We start from the raw sequence: 16,102 nt of genomic DNA, 5'->3' as shown, positions 1-16,102 counted from the left end.
GTATAATAACTACATTAAGCATGGCAGTTAATATTTAGCACACTTCACCAGCGCGAGCTTTTTAAAATTTTAGTGAACTGGATGCAGGCATGAAAATCTGTCACCTTGCGGCGAAATTCGCCGTTTTGAAGTTTTCATATTTTGTGGTAAAACAAACTCTTATGAAAAATAGGTAGATAGTAAAATAAGAAACGATTTTTTTGTAGTTCTAAATGATGAACCCTGGTATTTTTTACACTCATTTTTGCCGCTGATGTTATTTATTGGTTCATTAAGATGTAATGGTTTTGACTGAGCCATCTGGAATGGCGAAAGCGGCTCGCGTTTACGGATCTGGCTCCATATATTGACAAGACAGGTCAATATTTTTCAGCGCGACATTACCGTGAGAGAAGTCAACAGGGAAGAGCGTGTTTAAAGCTAGCCTTTAAATTATTTTTAATTTAATCGCTGCTGTAGCTTCTGTCACCGTTTTGCTACATTCACAATAGTAGCGACTAGTTACTCGCTCCTCCTGGATCATTCGCTAGCGTCCCCGCGGGTCTAAAGTGAGAAGGAAATTAATCCGCACTCTGCGTTTCAATGGACTACTCTTCTTACTCCCACCCCTCCAAGTTAAAATATTTTTGTTTTTATCTCTGAGTCGGACATTGTCTGAATGTCATGTCTGACATGTATTATGTTTAGTATCTCTATGTTCAATGGTTCAATGAATATTGTTCACTTCTTAATAAAATATGGACAGCACAAGATGCATGTGATGTGTGTTTGTGTGTGGTACCTGCAGAACACTGAAAAACAGTGTGAGTGAACAAAGCTGGTTGTATATAGGGTGGCCACTTTTCAGTATTGCTTTAATTTTGGTATTTGGCTTTAATTTTGGTATTTTTTACTATTATGGATTTTACTATATTTGGCATCACCTCTCGTACACCAGCTGCCCCCCCACCCCCGTCCGTCGCCATACCAGATATTGCAAATACTCATATTTCTTCCACACATCAATGTTCTCTCCATCCAGTTCACTAAAATTTTAAAAAGCTCGTGCTGGTGAGCATGCTTAATGTAGTTATTATACAGTGTACATTTGCAATATCTACAGACCATTTACCAATTAATTATAACCTTTGTATAAACTTTTATGGTAAAACTTAGTTTACATGCTACTGTGAAACAGAACCACCGCGTTCCGCCATGTTTGAAAACGCTGGAAGCTGGTGCGGTGGGCGTGGCTTGGTCCCAGAGGCGGTCTCAGAGCTCTGTGTCAGTCCGGAATCAGTGACCAATGGAGATTGCAGAGGAACGCCTTCATCTAAGACCCTCCCACACGTGAAATGTGTTCCAAAAGTCAGAAGCAAAAAACGAACCAGAAGCAAAGAGAGATTCCAGAAGCAAAAGACCTTACTGGGAAAATCCAAAAAAACAAAAACAATGGAACCAAAAACTTGTCAAAATGCAAACGAAAATAAGTTTCAAATAACCAATTATATTAAAAATATATACTTTTGATATATTTTTTTCTGTTTTGCATTCATAACATACTTTCTGCTCTTGGATTTACTTTTGCTTTTGTGGAACTATTGAAACAAAAATCACACCATACGTGTGTCTCACGCTCAATGCGTGAGAGTTGGCAACCCTGCTACAGCCAGTTAAAAGTACTGATACATTTCCTTTACCCCATGATGCAATGGCAGTGGGCATATCTGCTTAGAAGAGGTGTAGACGATACCATCTAACGATAGTATAGTATCTAACGTGCTCACGCCGCTATTTAAATATTCAAATGATCTGTAACTATTTGCATGCAGACAAACTGTAGTACTTTTGGAGCCAAGACATAATCTATGTAACAGGAATTACACCTTTAAAGATTTTAATTAATGTTTGTGTATTGAATATACACATACTCCCAAAAACACGAGTGAGGAGACATTTGTACAACATAATTTGCTTGATTACGCGAAGCATTTGGTATTTATTCAAAACGAGTGAGAAATCGCTCTCATGATGTACACAAGTGACTAGATGACGTGGAATTTGAAGAAGTCATTTTGAAAAGTTCAGTACTCACCTGCAAAATGTGCCAAAGCGATTGTGTGAAAGTGTAAGAGATCGAGTGATGATGCTTGTGTTGTTCCAGACGCACGTTTAATGGGCTCCGTCTTCTCCACCACACAGACTACACCGTTCACTGTCTGCTTGACCCACACTGTCAAACCAGCAAAAGGTCCAAGTTATTAAAAAGATGCTCATTTAAATAATGTAATGTTTTAATGTTAATTACTTAATTATGTGTGTGATTTACACATTTTTCTTTCAGCATAACAAATGTAAACCGTTATCTGTTCTTGTGTAGATTATGAAATAGGCGAGTGCTTATATACAATTTCACATATTAAGACCTCAGGAAGCAGAGACAGAAAACAGCAAACATATTCCATGTGAAAACGACATGCACCTTTTTCTAGGAATCTTTGTTGGTAAGCTTATTTTTGTTTTGTAACGTTAAATGATTTTACTGTATTTTTATTTATGGATATTTGTGCTTATATTTGTGCACTGGTTACCTGTCAGGTTTAGAATAGATTTTAAGGTTCTAGTGATGGTTTTTAAATGTCTTAATGGTCTTGCTCCTCTTTACCTCAGTGAAATGATGGTTAGATATGTTCCAGTCAGGTCTCTCAGGTCTTCATACAGTAATCTACTGGTGATTCCTAAAAGCAGATTATAGATTGGCGAGGGTGCTTTTAGCCACTATTGCCCAAAGCTCTGGAACTCTCTTCCTGAAGAGCTCAGAGGCATTTCATCACTGCACAGCTTCAAGAAGAGTTTCAAAACCTTCCTGTTTAGATCTGCTTTAAGTTAAGAAACTCTAACTCTGTTCTAATTATTTTAATAGTTTTCCATCTTATATTATTTACTTTTTTTATTTAGTTACATTTTATGTCTGTTCTAATTATTTTACGTTTTGCCATCTTATTTATTTTATTACATTATGTTGTCTATTATTTTATAATTTGTCACTTTATTACATTATTTTATTATGTTTGTTTCCTTTTTATCTTTCATTTAACATTTTCTTTTTTGTTTTCTTATCTTTGCTTCCTTTTAATGTTTCTTTTTTATTCTGTAAAGCACTTTGAGTTGCATGTATGTATGAAAGGTGCTATACAAATAAAGATTATTATTATTATTATTATTATTATTATTATTATTATTATTATTATGTGGCAGGTTGTTTATTGAACACAATTATAGGACATCTCAAGTTTCCACACAAAACAATGCACCTATATTTTCTGTTTTTAATATTACTGAATGGAGATGTCAGTCCGTGAGCCTTCAGTCTCATAAACGTGTCTTCAGCACATATTCTCATTAACTGTGAACATGTTAATGTATTCTCTATTCAAAAAGTATTCTCATTACTTTTTGTGCTCCAAAAGTAAGCAAATGTACAGGTGTGGTACTATACTGACATCTTGTGGTGAAACAATGACGCTGCCTCTAGATATACTCTTCTCCGATCTCCCTCCTAACCAAAGTTATTGCAAAACATGTTTCACAGCTTGAAGCTTTTCTGTTAAGATATAATCTGTATGAACTCTTTGCGTGTCTTCTACACTCTGCACAGTACTGACTCAGCTCCCGTAAGAGCTGCTAACGGCCGTCTGCTTTCAGCTCACGTGTGTTTACTCAACATTTCGGTCTTCTTGGGTCTTACAGCTGCTTCTGATACTGTAAATCATGAGATGCTCGTTTCTAGACTCCTGGTAATAACAATAAGAATAAACAATATAAAAAACAATATCAAAATGTACAAGCACATGACAATGTAAAGTGTAATAACACATTAGAACATAGTGTAATAATAGCTAACTGATCACATGTAATAACACAAAGATTATACAAAGTAATAATGAACAGAAATTATTCCATAATTGCAATAAAATACATGTAATAATAACAATGTAACAACATGTATTTTAATAACACATTATAAGAAAGCTTAACAATAACCAATCACACATGATAAAGATAATACCAAGTAATGATCATAAATTATGCCAGAGTGTAATACCAATGTAAAAACATGTAATAGGTTAACGCGTGATAAAGGCAGCCATCCTAAAAACGTCTCTGAATATCAGTAACCCTAGATGCCACAGCGGACTTCAGAAGAACATCTCAACGTTGCTCCTTCTGTGCCTGCTGCACGCGGTCATTTACACCTGAGACTACACCCACCCATTACCTGGCATTTTACATAGTGATTACAGTTCTTCAGCTCCTCCCACAGGGTTTTTGATTGGTTAAGGTCAAAGCACTGGGTGTGTCCATGTTTGTGTTGATTTTGGGGTGAGATTTGAATCTGATGACAGGTTCACGCACAGGCTGGTTTAAACTTCCTGGACGGGGCAGTCAGGTTTTGATCCAGCAGCTCCGAGTACTTGAAGGATTCCCTGATACCAAGACTCCAAACAAGCTGACCAGGACCTGTGGAAATAAAGAAAAACAGCCCCTACCATCACAACTCCACCACAACTCCACAGTGGAGATGAGGCTCGTCACCACATGGCTTTTGGTTTAAACAGACATATTCGCTGCCAAAACCCACTCTGTTCTGGTCTTTTCTGAGCATACAACGTGTCCTCAGAGTTCCCATTTGGCGAGATCGAGCACTCAGGTTTGCTGGTCGTTAACAGCAAGGGCTTTCTTCAGTCAACCCTCCCAAACAGCTGTGGCTAGGAGGTGGAGCCAGTGTAGTCCGGGAGACGGTCTGACCCCAAGACCTATGGGGCGTCTGCGGCTCCTTGGCTGTAGTCTGTCTGCAGTTCTCCAGCTGTTGTCCTTGGAGACACTTCAGGTTCTCAACGCCCCCTCCTCCGTCTCCTGCCTGTGTAGTTTCTGTGTACACAAATGATTTCTTCCATGCACATTCCTAACATCTCCAGTTTCTTAACATACAGTATCGTCCTCCTAGTGGATACTGATTTCGTGTAGCCATTCCCCATCTCGACACCCTGTGTAAAACATCTCCGTATTTCACTACTCCCTCAAATTGGTGGATAACTAAGCCAATTTGGCCTGAGTCACCTTGTGTGTGTGTGTGTACATACATACATTATATATATATATATATATACAGTCCCCTCCAAAATACAAGGCAAATTTCCTTGTTTTTGTTGTTCACTGAAGATCTTTGTGTTTTTAGTGTAAGACTAAAAAATGGATATGAGACAAGAGATCAGAATCTCAGCTTTATTTACTTGCATTTCCTTCAAAATATGTAAAGTAAATGTATATGTATACAAGTAAAGCTCATGTATAAAATTACACCACACCATTTTATACATGAGCAAAAGTAAAGGAACAAACAAAGATGAAGTGAATTACACTCAGTATGTGGTGGATAAACCTTTGTTTTAAGAACAGCCTGAAGCCTGGAACCCATGGACATCACCAGACTGTTGCACTCTTCATTTGTGATGCTACTCCAGGCTTTTATGGCAGCTTGTTTTAATTCTTGTTTATTTTGGGGGGATTCTCCCTTCAGTCTCCTCTTGAGCAGGTAAAATGCATGTTCAATTGGGTTAAGATGAGCTGACTGACTTGGCCAGTTCAAAATTTTACACTTTTTCCCTCTGATGAACTCCCTTGTCTTTTTTGCGGTATGTTTTGGGTAGTTGAAAACAAAAGAAAACTCCTTCCAATTAGTTCCTCCTTAAATTGGCAGACAAAATTTGTCTATACACCTCTGAATTCATTTTGCTGCTACCATCATCAGTTACATATAAATATGATTGAGCCTGTTCCAGAGGCGACCATGCATGCCCAAGCCATGACATTACCACCACCATGCTTTACAGATGAGCTTGTGTGCCTTGGATCTTGGGCCGTTCCCTTCTTCCTCCACACTTTGACCTTTCCATCACTTTGGTAGAGGATAATTTTGGTTTCATCGATCCATAGGACTGTGTTCCAGAATGTCTGTGGATCATCTCTGTACTTTCTGGTAAACTCCAATCTGGCCTTCCAATTCTTGCTACTGATGAGGGGTTTGCATCGTGCTGTATGGCCTCCATAAGTCTACTCTCGGAGTCTTCTCCAGTGGACTGGGATACCTTCATCCCTGCTCTATGGAGGTTGTTGGTGATCTGGCTTACTGTAGTTTTTGGGTTCTTGTACAGCTAGGACAATTCTTCTCTCATCAGTGGGTGTGTTCGACGCCTGTTGCTCAGTACGTCAGTGGATTCGTTCTTTTTCAAGACATTCCAAATGGTCGTGGTTGCTATTCCCAATGTCTTTCCAATGGCTCTTACTGATTTACCCTCTTTTCTGTGTTTCAGAACGGCTTGTTTTTTTGTTTTTCTACTCTCTGGTCTTCATTGTGGTTTATCTTCTTTTACAAATATTTTACAATCTGTATAGGTTTAACCAAAGCCAAGGAGAGTAGTCATGCAGACCTTTTTAGTGCTTTAACAACCTTAATTGCAACACCAGGTTAACAAGAAACATCTTTCAGTCACATGTTCCAATAGTTTTGCTCACTTGAAAAATGGGTGGGTTTCAAGAAAGGGTGGTATGTCCTGTTTGGCTTATCACATCTGATGAAAACTACCAGGAAATAAAAGCTGAGATTCTGAACTCTTGTCTCATACAAACCTTTTGTCTTAAATCGAAATGACTTTGGTGCACAGCAAAAACATGGGATTCTGCCTTGCTGTTCCAAAACTTTAGGAGGGGACTGTGTGTGTATATATATATATATATATATATATATATATATATATATATATATATACACAAAATGGTTGGCAACCTAAGACAATGAGGACTTGAAGCAGATGGACACAGCGCTTCACTGCACCCTGCCACACGTAATGACAATTTGTGTTTTAATTACTTGGGTAAACTTTAAAACCTAAAATATGAATGGAAATATATTGTTAGATTTCAGTTACAAGTTTAAACTTTAAATATTTGCAAAAATTTGAAGGAGCTTTCAAAAGGGTTGGCACTAATGTTTTTTACACAAATTGTCTTAGGACAACTTCTTTACCATGCACATAAGAGACACACACACACACGCACTAGGACTTAAGGGTGCAGAGCAAGTTTTTTGACGGTGCTGTAAGTGTTACAGGAAGAAATGGAGAATGTTTGATTTAGGATAAAAGTCCTTTTGTATCTTGATCTTGGCACGCATTCTTAATTGGCACTAGAGCTGACCAACATGAGGAAGCGCTGAAGCTAACTCCATCACCACAACAATGTTGTTGTTGCATTGTGTAGCAGCAGTGTTTCCTGGAGAAACAATATTCTGCTCCTTACCCAACACATCTGGGATGAGAAAGAATGATGAACCTTAATGACTTTCTTCCTCTAGTCATGCCCAACAAAGGCCAGATTCTGGAAGCAGAAACTCTGAATTAGCACCACCAAGTGGCCCTTCAACCAAATAGCAACCTAAGACAATGAGGACTTGAAGCGGATGGACACGGTGCTTCTCTGCACCCTGCCACACCAACATGACCGTCACTTAACACGGAGCTGGTGGTCAGATTGGCCATCAGCCAGCCAGTCACCTCCAGGGCTGGAACGGTTCTCAGAAGGCCCACGCAGAGCCCAGGTGGGGTAGCCAGACGTCCGGATCAACACCCCAGTCTGGTTCTGGTCCTCCGCCCAGCTGAACAGCCTGGAGCATCACCCCCCATCCAGGTTCCTGTCCTGACCAAGACTCACCCCCCCCCCCCCCCCCCGCGCCTCTCCAACCTCCAACACCCCCTTCTCCCAGCCCAACAAAGACCATCCACCACAGTCAAATTCATATCAATCTTTATTTGTACTTAGAAATTTTGCACCAACAAATCTTGTGTTGCTTGGAAAGGGTTGGAGCAGGGGCGGTGCGGAGGGTGGAGGAACCCACCCCCAGCGCGGCCTGCGCTCATCACGGTGGGCTGAAATGGAGCTTGTACATAAAGTGCTTCTGCCAACGATCTCTTTTTTTTGCGATAGAAAAACAAATACACATGTGGTAATGGACAAGAAAACAAATAAAATAAACCCCATGGCTCACATGAGTAGAGTGAAATAGTCAATTTTTAAGGAAAAAAAAAAAGTAAAAAAAGAAAAAAATAGGAGGGAGAGAGAGAGAAAGACAGAGTGAGAGGGAGAGAGAGATATATAGAGGGAGGGAGGGAGGGAGAGAGAGAAGACCCCTCAGCCCAGTATGAGGGAGGATTTGCCACCAGGGGGGTTCCTGCGTCCAGAGGGTCCAGCGCTGGGCCCTGAGCCCTGTTCATCCTTCTGCTGCTCCTCACACACCTCCGGTTCCTCCGAGTGGTCTAAACACACAGTTTACCATCACCACACTGGACTGGACTCACCTCGACACACTCAGATACTAGGGGTGTCACGATTTCGATATTTAATTGAAATCGATTGAAATTATGTCACGATCTCAAGCATTGAAGTCAAAAAGAGGATCGACGAGCAAGCACCCACGCTATGCAAAGTAAGCTAGGTTTATACTCGACACGTCGCAAGCGGCGCGAGGGTCCACGCACTGAAATTGACGTAATCGCGGTGGCTCCGCCCATGTGCGAGGGCCTCGCGTGCTGGCGATTTGCGAGGTCGTGCGCCTCTCGAATTTTGTAACTTCGTGGGCACCGCGCTTCAGCGCAATGAACCAAGTCATGTTTGCTGGGCTCATACACCTTTACAAGGTGGAATTAAAGCACTTGTACGTCACTTTCAAGGTACATTTCAATAATTCCCAGCTTTATCACATTATTTAATGGTGGTTTATTTTCAAAACGTTTGAAATAAGATATTGTAAATTTAGACTAATCTAAAACTGGCGTAGGCCTCTCTGCTGTAAAAAAAAAAAAAAAAAAAAGAAAATCGAGAATCGAATCGTGACCCTAAAATCGGAAATAAAATCGAATCGAGGATTTAGTGAATCATGACCCCCCTATCAGATACACAGAACGCACACACACACAAGACACTTCCAGATGGATCTCGTATACAAATGGCAGAAAATGCTTGACTGACACCACCATCATGATACAAGATCTAGAATTCATTTACAAGATCTGGAATTCATTTGCTGAAAATGAAGTTGTCTCTCTTGTCTTTAAAAGACCAATTCCCATGGTGCACTGGGAGTCCAGTTAGCCTAGAGATGGAATCATCATGAAATATTCAATGCAGTGCAACATGTCAGACTGGGCAGAAATGAGAACTACATACATATGCTCCAGCTAAAACCAGAGTTCTAGCAGACTAACTGTGTGACTCTTTCCTTTCTCAGGGATGAGGGCTGCCACGCCTCTAGAGTGGTGGAAACACACTGCCTTCCAGTGGGAACTCAGCAGTGGGGCCAGGTGGGGCCACCTGCCTGTGACGGTTCAGAGGGGGCGGGGCCACCTGCCTAGTCATTCAATCAGTAGTAAAAGGAAACTGTTCTCACCGTTGCTCTCTGGCTCGTAGTTTTCCATCTGTAAGAGACAGAGGAGGGAGAGAAGGAGAAGAGAGAGAGAGAGAGAGAGAGAGAGAGAGAGAGGAGGGAGAGAGGTTAAGCTCCACACAGGCGTAACCCGGTTCACACTCAAGACCACTAAAGCTGCCGTTAGTGGGCACGCAGCCTGTAGGTGCTAACAGGCGAGCAGGCAGGCGGAGGAGGCCACGTCTCTTTAGGTCCCACCAGGAAGCTTCCCAGCCCGTGCTCTAGATACCCCACATCTCACCAGGCTTCACATGGGTTACATTAACTCACCCCAAACAGTATGTAAACACACGCTACAACACCTCTGAATGATGTGCTGCTCTGCTGTCGGTGGTGGAGAAACTCCAGGGACGAGCAGCATGGGAGGGTGGAGGGTTCTCCCCGTGTGTGTGTGTGTGTGTGTGTTCATTGTTAAAGGGGCTAGTTCTGACATGTGCGTGGTGTGTGTGAGGCGTGCCGTCTGCTGTGGTGGAGTGTAAACCTGTCAGATGGTGTGGGCCCCGTGGGGTCAGGGAGGTCAGAGGTGCAGAGCGTGTCCCTGTTTAAGCTCAGCATGACCAGTGACCTGCTGCACTACACACCCCCTCCCTGGTCCTACGCTCAGCCCTCACACAGCCCAGCACACACACACACAGACACACACACACACACAGACACACACACACACACAGACACACACACACAGACACACTCCCCCCGCCACACACACACACACAGCCAGCCTCGCTCCCTTCTCCGTCCGTGTCTGGTGCGTACACTCACCAAAGCGTTGGACTGCTGCTCTCCGGAGTCGTTCAGGTAGATTGGCGGCTGGTGGCACCGCCTCAGGGGGGCGGAGGGTTCTCCACAGAGCACCCCACTGGCCTCGCCACCTGCAACCACACCCATGACGTCACCAGGAGCCCCAGAGGCACAGGAACCACACCAGCTAGCTGTTCACACCGATGTGCTGCCCGGGTCACACTGTGGGACCACACCAGCTTAACGACCTTCCAGTCAGTCATCATGAATCATCAGCTTCCTTCAACCCACCCAAATGATACCTGAGAGTAGGTAGAGATGGGTTGCCAGGGTAACGAGAGATGATCAGTGAGGAATGCTCTGGAGTGATTGTGAGACTGCAGTGACCTCACACAGAGTGAAGGAGGCGTCACAGGTTGTGTGCTGCTTCACTGCTCACACTAGTGAAGGAGCAGACCAAACGCACCAGGAACACGCACATACCCAGCAGCTGTATGACCTACAGACGGAGTCTGGGCGAACACAGCGACACCACACAAGACCTTGTGTGTCATTAGGAAGAGCCCTTCACCAGAGAGCCTGTCTTACATCACCCCCCCCCCCCCCAGCTCTGTCCTTCTCAGTAAGGAAACAGTGAGACATACTTTCCACTATTTTAACACACTCAGATTTAGTGCGGGTTCATGATGTCAGGGGAGCCACAGTTATCTGAGGAGTCCTGCGTGTTTTAGCCATCAGACTCCGTCCCTCCAGAATGAGAAGTCTGAGAGATATTCAGTATTTTATTATACAGATTTGTTGCTTTACCAATGGTACAATGACTGTACACAATTATGTCTCCTCATTAGAAAACAACCAGAAAATACAGGAAATTACACAATAGAAAAATTATTAAAATCAGAAAAATCAGCTCTATATCCTCCAGCAACAAATATTTAGTGATTCCCTTACACCTGAGAAACCTCGGGGCAGTCTCCCCAAACTTGTAGATTATAGTGGCTTCTTACATATTACTATTACACACTCATACCATACGCGCATGTGTGTGTCTCATTCAAAAGTGTGTCTGCAGTGATACTGTAAAAAATTAGTCATAACCAATAAAAATAAACTCCTTAAGTTACATATACTACTGCTAATACTACTGCTGCCACCATCACGGACAACAGCAACAGCAGTAAGTGATGACGAACGCTGGGGTGTGAGCACCACCTCCAGGCCTGCAGATATCCCTGGATCAGTCCTGGGTCCCCAGGTGTGCTCCAGGCTGGTCCCCCCTAAAGGCGAGCGGCGACCTGGGCCACCCAAGAGGCCACGAACGGGGCCGTTGTGTGTCTCCTGCCTCCAGTGGGCCGAGGGGTGCATTAATGATCTAGTCCAGACACGCCTGCACACGCTCAGGACCCACCGCACCACCCAGCCAGGCTGGCCACCGGACCGACAGGGTCCAGGTCTTCACACCCACCCAACGCCTACCGAACCCCTGCCGGAGTCTCCGCACACCCCCTCGAGGGAGAGATCTGGGCTCCATCCACAGACTATCACACAAGACTGCTCCCAACACTCAGACAGGACAGAGTTATGTTATAATCTACCAACCTGACTGCACACCAACACAGGTGGAGCTGGATACATGACTTATTTAACTGGCCACATGGGAAGACAGAAGAAAGCTTTTAGATATTGAGGAGGAGACTCTTACAGTGTAAGGTGAACCAGATGTTGCTAGTCATGGGGACAGGAAGTCATTAGTGGGTGACGTCACACCGTGTCATGTTGGTGGTCATCAGTTTCAGTGGTCTCACACATCAGGAAGCAGAGCAGTGTGACAAGACCATGAGGTCATAGCTACAGGAAATGGCATGGATGCCTCCTGCACTGAATCAGCACGCGGGCTGCTCCCAGCACGGGTGGGAGGGGCCACTCTCACCCGGAAGGCGGGGCTTCACACAGCCACTGTCTACAGTGAACAGTGCTACAGGAATGTCAGGGGAAGACAGTGAAGTTCCTGTTATAGTTTAACAAATGCTGTGCATCGAAAATGTGCCTTCCTGTGATAATAGTCACAGAGGTCATGGAGAGTTCATCGGGGTTTGGGGGACACAAGCGTGACAGATTATTTACTATGATAAACACATACTTGAGAATAAGGCAGTTCTAGCATAAACACGAGCTTGAAGAGGAAAGCAAACAAGGAAGTGTGCGAGTGTGTGTGTGTGTGTGTGTATGTATGTGTGCACCAGGCAGGTGGGTTGTTCCTCCGGTGGGCGTGGTGTGTGTGTTGTGGACCAGACAAGTTTTCCTCCGAGGTGCACAGTGTGTGTGTGTGTGTGTGTGTGTGTGTGTATACCAGTTGGGTTATTCCTCCGGTGGGCGTGGTGTGTGTGTGTTGTGGACCAGACAACTCTGAGGAGCACAGTGTGTGTGTGTGTGTGTGTGTGTGTGTATATACCAGGTGGGTTATTCCTCCGGTGGGCGTGGTGTGTGTGTTGTGGACTAGACAACTCTGAGGAGCACAGTGTGTGTGTGTGTGTGTATACCAGGTGGGTTATTCCTCCGGTGGGCGTGAGGGTCATCGGGCTCAGCAAAGATGTTGGAGGCCATTCTGTTCTTGCGTGTGGGCTTCTCCTCGTCGGAGCCGAAGCAGATGTTGGAGGCTCCACCTGGAGGCCGCAACACCCTGCAGAGGACCACAGAAGCCCATGGGGGCGTCACTACGGTTACAGCTGGCACGCCACCCATATGGCGTTTCAATAATGGACCAACAGACCAGGATTCACTGGTAATCCACTAACATTAAAGCAATCTGGAGTCATCACAAAGGTTTATGAAACTGTGAACTTTTGAGGTTATTTTTTCGGGCAGTTCACCGACTTAAGAACCACGATTCATGGACCACAGAAAGTACAATCTGGAATTTCAGGCCAGTACACATGCCTCCGGCTGGCAACACATGCAGGTATGCAGCCATTCTCAAAGATTCAAAGACAGATCTTTGTTCCTGAGCAAAGAGAGAGCTCTGAACCAGGACAGAGTGCTGATTGGCTGACGGTCTGATGTAATTGCTACGGGGAGGGGGGGTGGTTCGGTGGAACTCTACTGGGGCTATCAGTCAGATGTTTGGGGGTTCAAATCCCAGGTGTGCCACGCGGGCGCTGTTGAGGCTTGAGCAAGGTCATCTCCATCAGCAGTGGCCTCTCTGTACGACGGCCCTGCGCTCCAGTTCACTTGATGAATCAATACAAACAGGACATCAACAAGTCTGAGAGCAGAAATCCCCCACAGACATCAGCACACGGATACAGACACAGTTCTTCAGCACGTGGCAGGACAGAAATCTGGGGGGGCATTTCAGACTTGTGCTTGTGCTGACGCTAACAGCAAAAACAGCTCGAGGGGCTTGCTGCTTCACTTCATGTGCCTACAATAGCCAGCTTCAGTAGAATTATAACATGGGGGGCCCCCTCCCCAACCATCACCACACCCACCCCTACAGCTGACTGACTGCTGCAGAGACCAGTGCCTAGCGGTACAACACACACACGGTGGGAGGGTCTCCACTCCCTAAAATCCGTGCTACACACAATACAGATGACTGGAGACGTTCACCCCACGTTAGCGTGTGACCGTACAAAGAAGGACCGAAGGCAAAAGGGGGTTCGGCGCAGCCGTGAAAACCCGAACCACGATTAACCTTGCTGAAAGACGGCGGAAATTGATGTTCCTCTAAAGGAAAACGCTCGACTGTGAGCTGCCGCCCCCCTTTTCTCGTGCCTCGCAAAAATGCAGGGGCTGGCCAGCTGACACCGGGCAGCTGTCGGGGTCAAGCCGCTTCACGCGCTCCTTTGTGAGGAAACCGGGACACCGGAGCACGCGGCGGGGGCCAGACATACAGAAACAACGTGTTACCCCGCCGTCCTGACACTTCATTATAGTGTCACCTTATGATCGGATGAGATGGTGGTTCACCCCACACACACACACACACACACAGGGAAAATGCCATTTTCGAGACCCCACCCAATAACACAAGGCAACACACGGCGACAGACGGTAACTCACAAAGTGGCATTTACGTGTCCGTATACTCCACATATAAACCCGTTTCCAGACCGAGAATGTGTTGCCGATGGGGATGTTTGGTTGTGAAACGCCAACAGGCGCCCACCTCGGCCGCGAGGTGCGACCTACATCCACCACACTAACCTCCCCAGCCCCGGATCACACCAACGAGGGAGACGCTACCGACGTGGACCGGGCCAAACGGAGAAACCACGAACAATACGATTACAATTCACAAATCCAACACGTCGCGTCGAGATGCTCCCCGCATTTTCTCACCAGATCTCGACCGTCTACGCGAGTTCGTCACGCACGCTGCCTCCTCATCACAAAGTTGACGAGGCCCGAGCAAAGGCGAGACACGAAACGGACCTCGGGTGCGTAAGGCCCGCCAGACGAGCGGTCAGGACACCGGCGGGGTGACCGTCAACGGTACGACTCAACACGTACCGAAACCCTTAAAAGGACAATGGACCGTTTCGGTGCGGGGCCTTAAAACCGAGCTGGCGGTGATGGATAACGGGGGGAGACCGTCAACGGACGTGCCTCAAAACAGAAATACCCGACAATAACGCACCAACACCCACACGTATTCACGGGAAATGATTTAAATCTGGTTATAATGTGAAGATGGCCAATATCTTTCACCCAACAAAGTTTGGCGAAACCCGCTGAAGCGCACTGGGTCACAGCGGCGAAGGAAAGTGGCAGGTTGCCATGGAATTCCTTAGTTAGCTAAAACGGCTAACTAACCAGACCAGCTCGCTGAGGGGGAAACTTTTGATTTTTTTTTTATTTTTAATTTTATTTCTCGCCTCACTTGAATACACTGATGTCTAAATATTTTTTTTATTAAGACCGCATTTGATCTGGCCAAATAAAAATATTTTTTTTTCCAGTCAGCATACGGAGTGGAGTGAGTGAAACGCAGCGGTTATAGGGGTGGATGCGGCGCGCGCTCTCCAGACGTCTAGCTAACCGACGCTGCGCGAGCGCGAGCTACCCGCCTGGTCCGTTAGCTCCGCGTCTATTACCTGACAGACGACAGCACCTTATTATTACTATTTCTATTTAAACAGCGAGATGAACACTAAAATACACCGCCGGTTCGCTCTATATCGTCCCCGCCGCGGTGTCGAGGCGGACGGCTGGCGTCCAGCTGCCCCGGATCCGATTTTCTTTTGTTCGGTCTGAACGCTGGTCGCCTAAATCCGCTTCGCTTTACCTGGAACTATTTTTCGCACTAGGATCCATTCCCTGGAAAGTGGTCGTCGTCGTCATTTCGTCGGGGGTAATTTTGCTGCTGGGCCGCTCCGTGTACCTTACGCTAAACTAGCCACTAAAATCGTCTGGGTCGTCGATCCCCGCTGTCCGCACGGACTCCGCCCGACTTCGGATGAATTGGTATCTGAGCGGAGCCCCGTTCGGTCAACTTTACTCCAGCCCACATGGCGCCGCCCACGAGGGGCAATACGTCATTTGATTCGCTAGCGCCCGAGCATATGCTGCCTCTGATTGGAGGATTTGCTGTCGATCAAAGCTACATTCGTACCCTCGTTCACCTAATGACAGACGCTACCACGTTCCCTTAGGTTTGGTAATGCAGCGTCCATTATGGTGCTGAGCACAGACGAACAAAATGATAATTGTAGAATAATTGTATTTTAATACAGCCAACCCCTCGCGCTACACACATCCATTCACATTTTTAAAAAGAATAATTTAAGGGCCAGGCATGTGTCACACAGAACATGTCTCTGTGAGTCCAGCACATGTTGTCCT

At 45.3% G+C, this 16,102-nt stretch overlaps 1 protein-coding gene across 1 annotated transcript; it reads right to left on the bottom strand.

Moving 5' to 3' along the window:
* Positions 1-7,825: 7,825 nt before the first annotated feature.
* jpt1b (Jupiter microtubule associated homolog 1b) lies at positions 7,826-15,775 on the bottom strand. Its single transcript, XM_077010278.1, has 5 exons — positions 15,546-15,775; positions 12,799-12,938; positions 10,280-10,389; positions 9,482-9,509; positions 7,826-8,351 (listed from the first exon to the last, which is right to left on the bottom strand). The coding sequence occupies exons 1-5, from the start codon at positions 15,599-15,601 to the stop codon at positions 8,227-8,229; spliced, it is 459 nt and encodes a 152-aa protein (XP_076866393.1). The 5' UTR covers positions 15,602-15,775; the 3' UTR covers positions 7,826-8,226.
* Between the last annotated feature and the right edge of the window lie 327 nt (positions 15,776-16,102).

Source organism: Brachyhypopomus gauderio, chromosome 6, assembly GCF_052324685.1.
Source record: "Brachyhypopomus gauderio isolate BG-103 chromosome 6, BGAUD_0.2, whole genome shotgun sequence".
Classification (NCBI taxonomy): domain Eukaryota; kingdom Metazoa; phylum Chordata; class Actinopteri; order Gymnotiformes; family Hypopomidae; genus Brachyhypopomus; species Brachyhypopomus gauderio.
This window is presented reverse-complemented; position numbering and strand designations above follow the sequence as displayed.

What these genes read in the sequence shown, in the direction of transcription:
- jpt1b (XM_077010278.1), bottom strand. Translation starts at nt 15,601, where the DNA reads ATGACGACGACGACCACTTTCCAGGGAATGGATCCTAGTGCGAAAAAT. An exon ending in CCGGAGGAATAACCCACCTG is followed by an intron (nt 10,390 to 12,798) that starts GTATACACACAC and finishes GTGTGGTTGCAG; the next exon opens with GTGGCGAGGCCAGTGGGGTG. An exon ending in AGCAGCAGTCCAACGCTTTG is followed by an intron (nt 9,510 to 10,279) that starts GTGAGTGTACGC and finishes TGTCTCTTACAG; the next exon opens with ATGGAAAACTACGAGCCAGA.